Source organism: Notechis scutatus, chromosome 4 (assembly GCF_049901735.1).
Source record: "Notechis scutatus isolate UNSWTSFEM ecotype Mainland chromosome 4, rNotScu1.2, whole genome shotgun sequence".
NCBI classification, from domain to species: Eukaryota; Metazoa; Chordata; class Lepidosauria; order Squamata; family Elapidae; genus Notechis; species Notechis scutatus.
Genome location: NC_142012.1, coordinates 91097098 through 91110023, shown reverse-complemented (window position 1 = coordinate 91110023; position 12926 = coordinate 91097098). Strand labels below are relative to the sequence as shown.

The 12926-nt window shown below is 40.2% G+C and overlaps 1 protein-coding gene across 1 annotated transcript in view; it reads left to right on the top strand.

Moving 5' to 3' along the window:
* SGPL1 (sphingosine-1-phosphate lyase 1) overlaps positions 1–12926 on the top strand; it is a 52576-nt gene that overhangs the window by 19670 nt on the left and 19980 nt on the right. Inside the window, exons 4-7 of the mRNA XM_026681248.2 lie at positions 2880–3027; positions 4356–4435; positions 7041–7169; positions 11922–12010. Of these exons, the coding sequence (XP_026537033.1) occupies positions 2880–3027; positions 4356–4435; positions 7041–7169; positions 11922–12010 (446 nt within the window). The remainder of the gene's footprint in view (positions 1–2879; positions 3028–4355; positions 4436–7040; positions 7170–11921; positions 12011–12926) is intronic.

The following is a 12926-nucleotide window of genomic DNA, read 5'->3' as shown; positions in this document are numbered from 1 at the left end:
AAAATAAGAGAACATTACTTAATTGCAGTGAAAAACAAATGGAGAACTCCAAAATATCTATTCTGTATACCGTATTTTTCAGAGTATAAGACGCACTTTTTCCACTTTTTGCTCAATAACATACTGTAGATTATGTCTTAAAATCACCCTGGGAAGGTGATGTCTGCACTACACAGGATAAGGAATTTCACAGTGATAGTGTTGCCAGGTGTTTTTAATCTAGGTCTCCTTTTCTTGTGGCACCAGTAATAACATCATAAAAGATTCACGGAGTTCCTCCTTCGTGATACAATGTGGAAACCATTCCATTAGGTACACAAGACACAAGCCGTAAAGGAATCTGCATTAAATCCATTTAAATTTGGTCTTCAAAAATTGTGAAACCAGTGCAGCTGAGCCAGAATAAATATCACAAGGTACACCCATCAGAAACCTGACCACAGCATTCTGGACCCATTGCAATGTTCTGGTTTCCCTCAGTGACATCCTCACAGAAAGTGGACTGTGGTAATCTTTTTGGAAAGCAATTGTAGTTTGAATCATGGAGGGCAAAGCGGTCCTATCCAGGAAAGGGGAATGTAATTCAACTAAAAGAAGATGTCGCTCATCCTTAGGAACCACCTGAAATTTCAGAGACAATGTGAAATTAAGAAACATCCCCAAGAGGCAAATCTGCTCTTTCAGAGGGAGGGCAATCCTATCTAGAGCCGATAACTCTCCCTCCAGTTAGATAGTACTATCTTCAATCAAATTCCTCTGACCTGCCTGAATTCAGCTTGGGACTATTATACTTCATCCTGAGCACAATCAGACCAAGCAGAAGCTAACTATGAAGGCTGGCCCACTGGGAGAAGATGGAAAAAACAAAAATATCTGGATATCATTCATGTAAAGTTGGAACTGGATCTTTTTAAACTATATCCAATTTGATTGACTTGAGCTCAAGAGATCTCTTGAAAGCACTTGGGCTCTGGACACTTGGATTTTTATACCACCCTACAAGTTGTTTACAAGTTGGGAAGCTGTTTTATTTTGGAAAAATATCCAAATTGCAAAAGTGAAGTATACAAACATATGTGTGATGTCTTTCAATGTCTGTTTTTTTTAATTCTATGTTCTGTATTTCTTACTATTGATATACAATGTTCTCTTATTCTATTACACTCTACTATTGCTTGTATTTCAATGCTACAGTATATTACACTATTTCTGCTATTAGTATGCTATTTATTTATTTCTATATGTATCCCACTTTTATGGTTTTTAAAAACAACTGAAGGTGGTGAACATATTCAACACTTCTTCCTCCTCCTATTTTCCCCACAACAACCCTGTGAGGTGAGTTGGGGTGAGAGTGAGTTGGCTCAAAATCACTCCCCTGGCTTTCATGGCTAAAGCAGGACTAAAACTTCCAGTGTCACACTTTCTACCCTGGTGCCTATAACCTACTATCTATTATTATTGCTACTATACAACTACAACTGCAAATACACAGAAACATCCCTGATGCATCCCTTCAACAGATCATCCATCAAGGCAACCATAGTTCTTTTCTGTGTGGTGACTTGTCCTGAAATGCATCTGAAATGCATCTGAATAATCAGTGACGACCAGGAATATCTAGGTTTGCTTCTGCTAATACTTGCATTTGGACCAGCTCATAGAAACTCAACAGAAACAACATTGAAACATTAAAAAAAATAATCAGATAATTTTCCAGGTATAAGTTCTGAACAGCTAATTTAAGAGAAAGCACACTCCATGTTGGTCAAAGACTGCAATAAATAGAATTTCCATTCCATTTTACATGGCATATTTTTATATGTGGTAATGATTGATCAGCATTTTTAAACTTTTATTTATTCAGTGTACAGGAAAAAAAAGGAGAAAAAGAACAACTCAAGGTTTCTTGGAAGGTAATTCTGCAGAATATAATTTTCTTTCAAAATTAATCATCTGGGAAATTCATGATTAATTTTGTGCAAGAAACTACTGAATCTTTAGTAATCAACGTAATGTAACCCATGTAATTTTTCTCCTGCAATGACCAAACTTTTCAGCATCAAGGAAAGCAAGTGCATTTATATTAAATAAAGATTTAACAAAAATTCCTAAAGGCTAAAATCCCAAGTTAACAGATAACAGATAATCAGAGTTGGAAGGGATCTTGTAGGTCATCTAGTCCAACCCCCCGCCCAAGCGGGAGACCCTACACCATTTCTGACAAATGGGAGTCCAATCTCTTCTTGAAAGCCTCAAGTGATGACGCTCCCACAACTTCTGATGGTAAGCTGTTCCATTGGTTGATTGTTTTCACTGTCAGAAAGTTTCTCCTTGTTTCCAGGTTAAATCTCTCCTTGTTCAGTTTCCATCCATTATTCCTTGTCTGGCCTTCCAGGTGCTTTAGAAAATAGCTTAACCCCTTCCTCTCTGTGGCAGCCCCTCAAATATTGGAACACTGTTATCATGTCTCCCCTGGTCCTTCATTAGACCAGCCATGCCCAGTTCCTGTAACCGTTCTTCATATGTTTTAGTCCCCAGTCCCCTAATCATCCTGGTTGCTCTTCTCTGTACTTTTTCTAGAGTCTCAACATCTTTCTGTTCTATAGAGATACATGTTCTGTAGTGATACATATATTGAGATAATCTTTTCCAAGCTGTCCTGAACTACGGCTGGACTACAGTTCCTATACATCTCTGTCAAGATGGCCAGTAGCTATTATAGCTTGGAATTATGTGACTTGTAGGCCACAGATCTGCTAACAAAGCAAGCAAGCCTTAGAATTGTTATTTTTAACAAAAGATCTGCAGCTAAAAGGTGCTTTTGATTTAAAAATATCTATATTAGTAGTTTTATATGTGCTCTTTGCCATTTATAGATCCAGCAACAGATAAACAAGACTTTGGATGAGATGTCTGCCAAATTGCCATTTTTGCAAGACCAGAAAAATTACCTCACGAGCCTGCCAGCAACTGGTCTCAGCCAGCCAGAATTGTTAAAGAAGTTGAAAGAGTACAGCACTTCGGGTATGATTTTGGGGATCTACTGGAATGTGAAAAAATATGTTCCTTAGCCAATCCTATGACTATAGAGCTGAATATGAGGAAAGATATGGTGTTATCTAATAATCGATATAGAGGCCTTTAAAGAGGATGTCATGCCCCTGTTGGAATCTGATTCCGAGGGGGAGGTTGAGCAGCTCACGGAGTTGGGAGTGTGGCTCCGGTAGCTGTGGAGGAAACTGGGGAAGGGCACAGTCCGGCTGGGCATTCAGAGGAAGACCCAGGCCCACCCCCTCTTCATCCTAGGGCACGTAGGGAGGAACAGATAAGGGAGCAACATGAGTTACAGGGGTTATGGGGGAGAAAAGGGCCCTGATTCCCTTCATTAGCTGCAGCTGGGAAAACAGGATCTCAAAAGGGGGTTTGCGCACAGCACCTTGATGGAAGCAAAGCATACATTATCTTTGTCAAAGTCTTATCTGGGTTCTGGCATTCTGCCAACTGTGTGTTTCGTTATCTTTTGAAGTCTGCAATTCCTTATCCTGCCCTGTCTCGTTAATTGCTGCAGCGTGGTTTGTGTTGGCTTTTATCTATAATTTATATGTACTTCGGGTTCGGACTGAATTTCTTCTCTTTAAAAACTTCTTGGGAGAGTTTTTTCTCCAACCAATGATAACAGGACATTGGGGGCCAAGTTGGAGGTATTAAAGGGACTTTATTTACTTTTGTGACTTTGTTGCTTTTGTGCCATGCCCCGGGTCATCACAGAGGTCAAAAAATTTAAGATCTGATCTGCTTCCATTGTGCCATTGACTACCATCTCTGATTCTCCCAACTTATAATAAATCTCCTTGGTTGGATAAATCTTTAGTTGTGTCTGATACCTTCTCTAAAAATGGTCTATCATTGTTTTAAGCCCTCCAGAATGTAAAAATGGATTACCTTTCCTTTCCCCAATTCCAATTGTTAAAAATAACCCTGTTTAGTTTCATGCTGAAGATGTAGCTGTTAGGTGTGTCCTGCAGAAATTTACTCCTAAAGTTGTGAATTCCAACTTCCAGGTCTAAATATGGCTGGGCATTCTGTGCCAGGTAATCCCAGGTGCTATACAGGTAATCCTCAATGACCACAATTGAGCCCAAAATTTCTGTTGTTAAGTGAGCTTTGCCCCACTTTATGACATTTCTGGTCACCATTGTTAAGTGAACCCAGCTTCCCCATTTACTTCGCTTGCATGGCAGACTGACTGGTCCTTACAAACTAAGATAATGTGAACCAGAAATAATTTCCAAAAGAGTTTTCCAAAAGAGCTTTCATGTAATGAGTCAACATTTTTCCCCGTGTATTTTTAGGTAAAGTACATTGGGAGGACCGCAAAGTATCTGGGACAGTGTACAGTGGGGATGAGAAACTCGTTAACCTGCTCGTTAAGGTAATATATCATGAAACTCTTGGAGAATTGCCTTATGTAATTGCCTTGTGTATAATTAAAAACTGTAGCAGTGCAATTCCAGATGAGATTGATTGGTTGAATCCAATAACTTGATGGCTTATCTGATATAAGTTTGAGTTTGACACCTGATGGGTGTCAAACTCAAGGCCCAGGGGCCACATCCAGCCCGTGGGGGTGCTTAAATCCAGCTTACGGGGCTGGCCTGGAAATATCAGGGTACCGGCCTGTGGCGCCTCTGGCGGCTAAAACAGGCCGCTTCCAGCCTGCCCATGCCTCATTTTCACCCTCCATGGCCTCCTGTAGCACTCTGCTGGCTGAAAGTGGGCCCCAAACCAGGTCATAAATGGTCCAAAACAGGGTTGAAAACGGGCCACACAGCCTGTTTTCGCCCAACAGAGTGCTGCAGGAGGCCATGGCGGGCAAAAATGAGGTGCAGGGGAGGGGCCACATATCTTTAGTGACATACGAGTACAAACTGTATTCTCTTATTTGAAGTAGGTGTAGGATACCAAAAAAATCCTGAAAAGCAGTATGATAACTAGAAAGGGACCTTCATATATTTTTGTGCCATTTACATTTTTTAGATTAATGTTTCATGTCTTCGGGTTCCTTAAAATAATGATCTGTGCATAAAATCAAGGGTTAGGGGTAAGGAGCTACCACCCTCCATATGTTGTTGGATTCCATCAACCCCATCTGATGAGTGTTGGTGTCTTAATCATTGAAGGACTGCAGTTTTTCCTCATCCCAAAATGCTTAAGTCAGTGTCATGCCCCTGGTGGAGACTAACTCTGAGGAAGAGGAGGAACAGCCAACAGGGAGTGGGAGTGTGGCTCCAGAGGTGGTGGAGGAGGCTGGGGAAGGGCAGAGGCCGGCTGAGCAGTCAGAGGAGGACCCAGGCCCATCCCCTATCCATCCTAGGTCACGCAGGGAGGAGAGGATAAGGGAAAAGCGAGGTCTACTCAAGAGGAGATTACCATGATCCTCCTCGCGGTTTGCAGGTGGGAGCTATGTATATAAGTTTGCAACTGCGCAGTTAGAATTTGCAGGAGTCAATTTAGTGTTCACCTTGAAAGAGGTTTATCTTTGCTGGCGTTCTTCCCATGGACTTTTCTCGGTTATTTTCCTGGAGTTTATGATTAGTTATCTTGTCTTGCTTCGGAACTCTCATCAATGCGGTTTGTTTTGGTTTTCTGTTTGCCTCATTATTTACTTTTGTGACTTTAAAGTTTAAACTGTGCCTAATAAAACAGTGAAGTTAAGTTGAAGGCCTTACCGGACTTTAATATATGTTTTGGGTTTTGGGTTATTTTGAGAGACTACTGGTCATCACAGTCAGTGGTGGCTAACCTTTTTGGCCTCCTGTGCCCAAAATTTGCGAGCGTGCCGGCACGCCCGTACTTGCGTGCCAGCACCCAGAATGCAATATGCGCCCCCTCCCCATGCCCCCTGCGCATGCCCGCGCAATCCCCACCCCCTTCCCCTTACCTTCACTGCGCCTCACAGTTGATTTTTTTCGGTTGGGTTGAGGTCTTTTTCGGCCTTCCAGAGGCTTGGAAAAAGCCTCCGCAAGGTTTCTCAAGCCGAATTATAGGCCCGTTTTGTCACTTCCGGTATTACAGGAAGTGATGAAACGGACCTATAATTTGGTCTGAGAAGCCTTGCAGAGGCTTTTTCCAAACCTCTGGGAGGTCAAAAAGGCCTCAAACCAACCCCCCAAAAAAAATCAGCTGTGAGGCGCTGGCATGCACAGTGTGGTAAGTTTGCCTGCAGCTTGCGTGCCAGCACAAATGGCTCTGCGTGCCACTTGTGGCACCTGTGCCACAGGTTCGCCATCATGGGCTTAAGTAATTGTGTGTTATTTCAGCTTTGTAATAGCAGGGAGAATCTGAGAAAGGAAGTTGAGGACACAATTGTGATGTAAAGATCCAGATAACAGTAAATGACTATTTTATTAAGGTTCAGTTTCATATGCTCATAACGTCAACAAAATTTTGGTGGGTTTTAAAAATGTAAAGAGGAAGACGTTGGGAACTGGTTCTTTAAGTGGTGAAAGGTCAAGAGAGGGAGAGCTCAGTTTTTCTGCTCCTTGACTCAAGGTCCTCTTAAAAGCGGCACCCCAGGAGTGTTTGGGACATAATAAACAAGGGCAGCATCCCCATGGTCATGTGATCAAAATTCGGGCGCTTGGCAACTGACTCATTTATGACTGTTGCAGTGTCCTGGAGTCACGTGATCACCTTTCGTGAAGTTCTGACAAGCAAAGTCAATGGGCAAGCCAGATTAACAACCACGTTACTAACTTAACCACTGCAATGATTCACTTAACTGTGGAACTAAAAGGTTGCAAAACGGAGCAAGACTCATTTAACAACTGTCTCGCTTAGCAGCAGAAATGTTGAGCTCCGTTGTGGTCGCAAGTCGAGGAGTACCTGTAATTCTTTGTGAACTGAAAATGGAAAGACGTTGCTGTATTCCACATATAAGTGGACAATAAGATCTTTATGAAGGAAAAGGAGTTACAGAAGGAAGGAACATAGCTTGCAGCATAGCTTCAAGGGACTATTTTTCTTTCCCTTCCAAGGTTTATGAGGAATTTGCATGGGCTAATCCACTTCATCCAGATGTATTCCCAGGTGTGAGGAAGATGGAAGCAGAAGTTGTGAGAATGGCTTGCACGCTTTTTCACGGTGGACCTAAATCATGTGGAACAGTAAGTAAGAGGACCAATATTACCATAGTAGCCTTGTCCATTTATCTTTAAGGCAGCTACAGCTTTTATTTACAGTTACATGTCAAGCATGTTTTCCAGGATTTGTTTTCATAGTATCCTCAAAAAATTCTGGCTTTTGTATCCTGAGTTGATTTAGCTATGTGACTGTCCTGTGAGGCATTACAGAAACCTGCTTTTGGAAACATTCTCTAGTCTAACAAACTGGTTGTGCACCATATTTCCATGCAAACTACATTGCTGCAACTAAAGAATTGGCAAAAGGAATGCCAAAACATAATGGTAACTTGATTCCCGTGGATATGCAGGAATGTTGTTTGTTGTCTCTTCCAAGTTGCATATTGTTGACCTAGTTAGATCTTTTTTTTTCAGGGTGTGTGTGCTTTCTAGATAGAACTGGCAGCTGATGTTTCTTTGCCAGTGATTTCAGAAGTGGTTTGCCCTTGCCTCCTTCCTAGGGCTGAGAGAAAGTGTCTGGCCCAAGGTCAGTCAACTGGTTTTGGACTAAGGTGGGACTAAACTCATAGTTTCCTGGTTTTTAGACAGGTGCTTTAACCACGATACCAAATCATATAATTTAAAATATAGGGTTCAAAATGATTATGATATTCTTCCATTGAAATTCCCATGGATGCATTGTATTCTGAATCAATTTAATCATACAGTCGTTGACTTGTTTGGATTCTTCATTTGAGGTTTATAAATCTTGCCTAACAAATGATCTTTATTGCATGTTAAAGGGTTTTCAAATTTGGTCAAACTTCTCAGTACAGCATTCCTTTGTTTTATAATATTTTATTATTGCAATGGTTATCTCAAGATTCTGAAACCAATTAAATCTAAAAGAGCACTATGTAACAAGGAACCCAAGAGATGTTATATTTGTATTGTTATTAACAACATCTTGCAAGCAAATGACATTATCTTCACTGGTTGAATTTCTTTGTCCTTTCATCTTCATAAATGAGCCCAGGTTGAGAGTGAGCAGGCAAAGATTAAGAAGATTCTGTCCCAGCAGAGCCCTCATTCATATTCCCATCCCACAGATAATCTACATATAATTTCAATGTAAAATACCTTGGAGTAAGCAAAATAGTGACTAAAAAAATAAAAGCTTGTCAGTGCCAAAAGGAACATGCATTTTTAATGAAAAGATCAGATCAAAAACTTACTTTATGGTGTTGGTATAACATATCTGTACTGTAGTCACCCATGTGCCATAATTATTATAATATTATATAAGTTATTGAACTTCCCCTGACACAGTGACTGGACAGCTCACAACTATCAAACAAAGCAATTGCAATAAAATCAATAAATCATAGGTTAAAGATAAACATGTAAGACTTCAGGAGACTTACATGCTGATACTGCAGTTATCTGATTTCAAATATTGGTTTTCATAAGTGCAAGAGCAGCTGCTTACAATTTTTGCTTGTAGAAGAGAAGAATCCACTGAGTTGTATATCTGAGAGCAGAGCTAACTCACTGCAGAGGTGAAAGTATAGGACATGGCTCTCTGCTCTAGCCAAACCAGCTGTCTAGTTTATCATTTCTTCCTGTTCTCAGGAAATATACTTGTTCTTGATTTCCAGAAGGCTATACTGTTAATCTTTTACAGTCGAAAATAACATAATGGTTCCTTATAGCCCAAATACTGTTGCCCAAACTTTTGTTGGCCAAGGTCAACTCCATTTGTCTCGGTCCTTGCAGCACTTCCCACATGAACACTCATCTTTTGCTTTTCACTGTCTCCACTTGCCGTTGTTCGGTACTCACCTCTTCCCAAATTGATTTTCACCAAAATGAGCTAAAAAGTCAGTCCATCAACTTCTGTTCTTTTCATTGTCTTTTTTCTCTTATTGTTCAATCTTCCATTATCTCATCTTCCTAGCTGGGTAGTAACATAAAAAAAGAAGAATTCAAAATAATCTGACCAAGAATAATGCTGAGGAAAGAAATAGTAATTGCACTTAGACTTACTGAATATACTGCTTCACAGTGCCTTAAAGCCCTCTCTAAGTGGTTTACAGAGTCAGCATATTGCCCCCAGCAAGCTGGGTCCTCATTTTACTGACCTTGGGAGTTTGGAAGGCTGAGTCAACCAGTCAATGAAAGAGATGCAGTGTTTTCCCCCTGCCAGTGGCTCTTGAAATTGACTTTTCCCTATTTTAAATTCTATGTTTATACAAGAACATGTCTTGGGTAATGGCTCAAAATACACAGCTTATTCTTTGTTACAAATTTCTTCTAACAAGGTGTCAGAGCATTTGCAGTGTGACTACTATTGTGAGACAACCCAGGAGCAAAACACAGCACACAGAGGCTTAGACATTAACAGTGGTTTATATACAAGACATATAAAGATATATATGTGGTAGGTAAATACCTGAAAAGCAATCAATCTTTTTAACTCTGTATGGAAAACTCTGCAATGAAGACAGGACACAAGGAGAGAGAAATACGACCTCTAATGGCTGCCTTATATAAACACCTCTTAAAGTGGTAAAACCTCTGTGGATCCATACATAAAATGTCCATACCGTTGCTGATTCATCCTTATTGCATCAGCCTTGCATTGCATCAGCCTTACAGCAGCTGGTCAGCCTTTAAATCTCAATACCTTAACGCATGGGTTCTGCTCCAACAAAGGTAAGTTCTACCATAAGTCATCAGTTATGTCCAGCGGGGTTTATGGGAACGATAGTACCAATCATCTGAGGAGGCCCTCTGGAAAAGGCTGGTATAAAGATTACAGATCAAGTTGTTTTCTTAAACCCAACAAAGCAGTATTTCATTGTACATGATGAAATGCTAACTGTGCTGTAGGAGGGAAATGCCTTGTATTTTTTCTCCTTTTAAAGAAAGCCTGCCTTTATCTTTCAACAAGCACACAATACCGTAATGATCCAACACTTCACTCCATTGTTAGGAGAAGAAAGTCAGCACTGGGTTAACTGGGATGCTGACTTTAGCAACTTATTGTTTTCTGTCAGTATTTTCACAATGGTTGGGATTCTTCTGCTGACAATGAGTTAGGTAACATCAAAACATATTTGTGCAAGATTATAACTTCTAAAGATTGGGAATTACATGTTATTGTCTTGTTTCAACACCCTCCCCCCCCCCAAATGAAAGAGGGGAACAAAATAGTGTGATTTTCATGGGGAATAAAACTTCCTAAAATTATTTATGAAAATTTATGCAAATGGATCAATATAAGAGAGCTTCAAAACTCTTGAGAAAGTTTCATGATTTGTTCCCGATAGTTGCAGTAGTAGCAGAATAATTAATACAATGTTACAGTGCCTCAAGAATTGGAAATTGGTACTGCCAGTGGGGAAAAAAAACAAAGTAAGGTTCATGGATTTTGTGTATGATGTCGAATGTAAGCCAACGAGAGAAAAGAGACGAAAAGGGAGTTTTGTTCTCTATGTCTCTTTATTCCTCTTTTTCAGGATAGACAGTACCATGTTCTCCATTCAGTTTTAAGACAGACTTGCTATTTATCACTCTTCTCTTCAGGTTTCTCACTGGTTGTTGATGTGCTGTGTTGAAGCAACTTCCCCTGTCTGTCTTTTTTGCTTATACGTTGGATTTTCCTTTTAGTCTGGGTATTAGTTGAAAGAATCAGACTTCTGTGTTTGAAAAAAACTGTAAGCTTCTCATGAGTCAACCGGCATTGGCTGGATGTCCAGTGTCCTGCAGTAATCAGCAAAAATGTCTTGTGAGAATGATTCATATGCTCCCAAGTAGGTGACAGGTCATTTGGAAAACAAAAGGTTTTTAGCATTAGAAAAAGTCTTGACTCCTGTTTTATATTGAGCCTCAATTTCCTTGGCCTAATAAGGTGCCTACCTTGTTGCCCAGCAACGGAGGAGGTTTAAAAAAAAAATTCAGATGCTTTAATAAAATAACGCTAATGGCCTTTCCTTCCTCGTTCAGTAATGACTTAAGGTGAATATTCTGAGCTTTAAAATATCCAGTTGTGCCCTTTGCCCAGATATCTAAACCAGATAGCTGTCATATTGTCTTGATTATTATGCCTACTCATCCATTCATTTTTTCCGGAGTTCAGGGTCGTACAAATAACACTTTCTGTTTTTATTTTTCCTTCAAAATCAACAGCCCTGTGAGGCAGAATGGCCGATGGTGTCGTTAAAACCGAGGCTCTTAAATGCCAGTCCAATTCCTTAGTTATTGCAATTCACTGGCTCTCAATATTTGTCTATTGAATCAGTCCAGCAACAAGAACAAAACTTTGCTTTAAATGTTTGCTACCTGGTATTTAAATGCATCTTCAGTCTGAATTAGAAGAGATCTTAGGACACAAGAGACCATTGGTTGAGATTTATTAGGATTGCTGTAGCATGTAAAGACCAAAGATTTCCATAGATAACTCTACACTGGTGCTTACTACTTAGTTAGAAGAATTTGGCAACTTTAAGGAGTGTAGACTTCCAGTTCTCAGAATTCCCTAGCCAGCATGCTGGGAATTGAAGTCCAATGTGAGAAAGTTTTATGAATGAAGGCAAATATATGTATCCCAGGTTAATGTTGCAGGATCCAATCTTGTGTCGATCAGTTTTATTTTTTTAAAAGTTTTTTTAAGTTTATGTTTTTTAAAAAAATAATTTTAAAAGTTTTGTTAAAACAGAGACTAACTAAGTGTTCTATTATGGCTTTCCCATGATTATTTGGTTATCTGATGTATTTTTATTTCTTTTGTTATAGATGACATCTGGAGGAACAGAGAGCATCCTGCTGGTCTGTAAAGCCTACAGAGATTTGGCTTATGAAAAAGGGATAAAATATCCAGAAATGTATGTAACTCTTGTCTCTCTGGCCATCACAGTGGGTTTATGATGATGGGAACTAGTTTTGATTTTTAAGTAATTCCCTTGCTCTTTTTTCTGGCTTGACCTCAAGAAGACAGAAACAGCAACAAATTATTATAACCAAGAGTTTAAAACAAGCCAATTGGGAGGCATAGATTATGAGGCTAATTTGCCTGAAACCATCATTACGTTTAGTGACAATTTAAGATTGGAAAGTACCCTGAGCTATAGAGAAGTGAAAGCAGCATTCCTGTCTTCTTGCAGTAATGCTGTGCAAGAAGAGGGAAGTGAGGAGTCCATGAATCTAAGCAGATACTAAATCCTTTTCCATTTTTTCTCTGTCACTGTGAATCTGGCTCTTAAAATTTCATGAGTGTACTTTCATAAAAATAATTTCAGATGGACACTTTGAGGCAGTTGCTATAAATCTAAAGGACTGCTCCGTGTGCCTTTGAAAAGGAGATAATTTTGCTATTTATAAAGTATTGTGTGCTGCTTTGGAAACACTTGATTTTCAAAGTTGGTTTCTACTTCTCTGAAGACTGCTGTCTTGTGAATCTCAATCCAGTGAACTACTGTGCTTCCCTGAAAATAGGACTTACCTCGAAAACGAGCCCCTAGCCTGATTTTTAAGCATGTGGCTAATATAAGCCCTACCTCCAAAATAAGCCCTAGGTGAAGGTGCGGGCATAGCTAGCACAGAAGGTGGTGAGCGTGCGTGGGTCGATGGTGTTCGACAGCAGCCACAGCCTACGCAGCGCAGGGGAATTGATTACCTGGCGAAGCAGCAGATGGAGGCAGAGTCATGAGTGGGGGCGGGGGGGAGGCAGGCAATCTGGACATGCTCTGTGGGCTGTGGGAAAGCCAGGAGTCAGTGGGATAGAGTGGGTGGATGACAGGC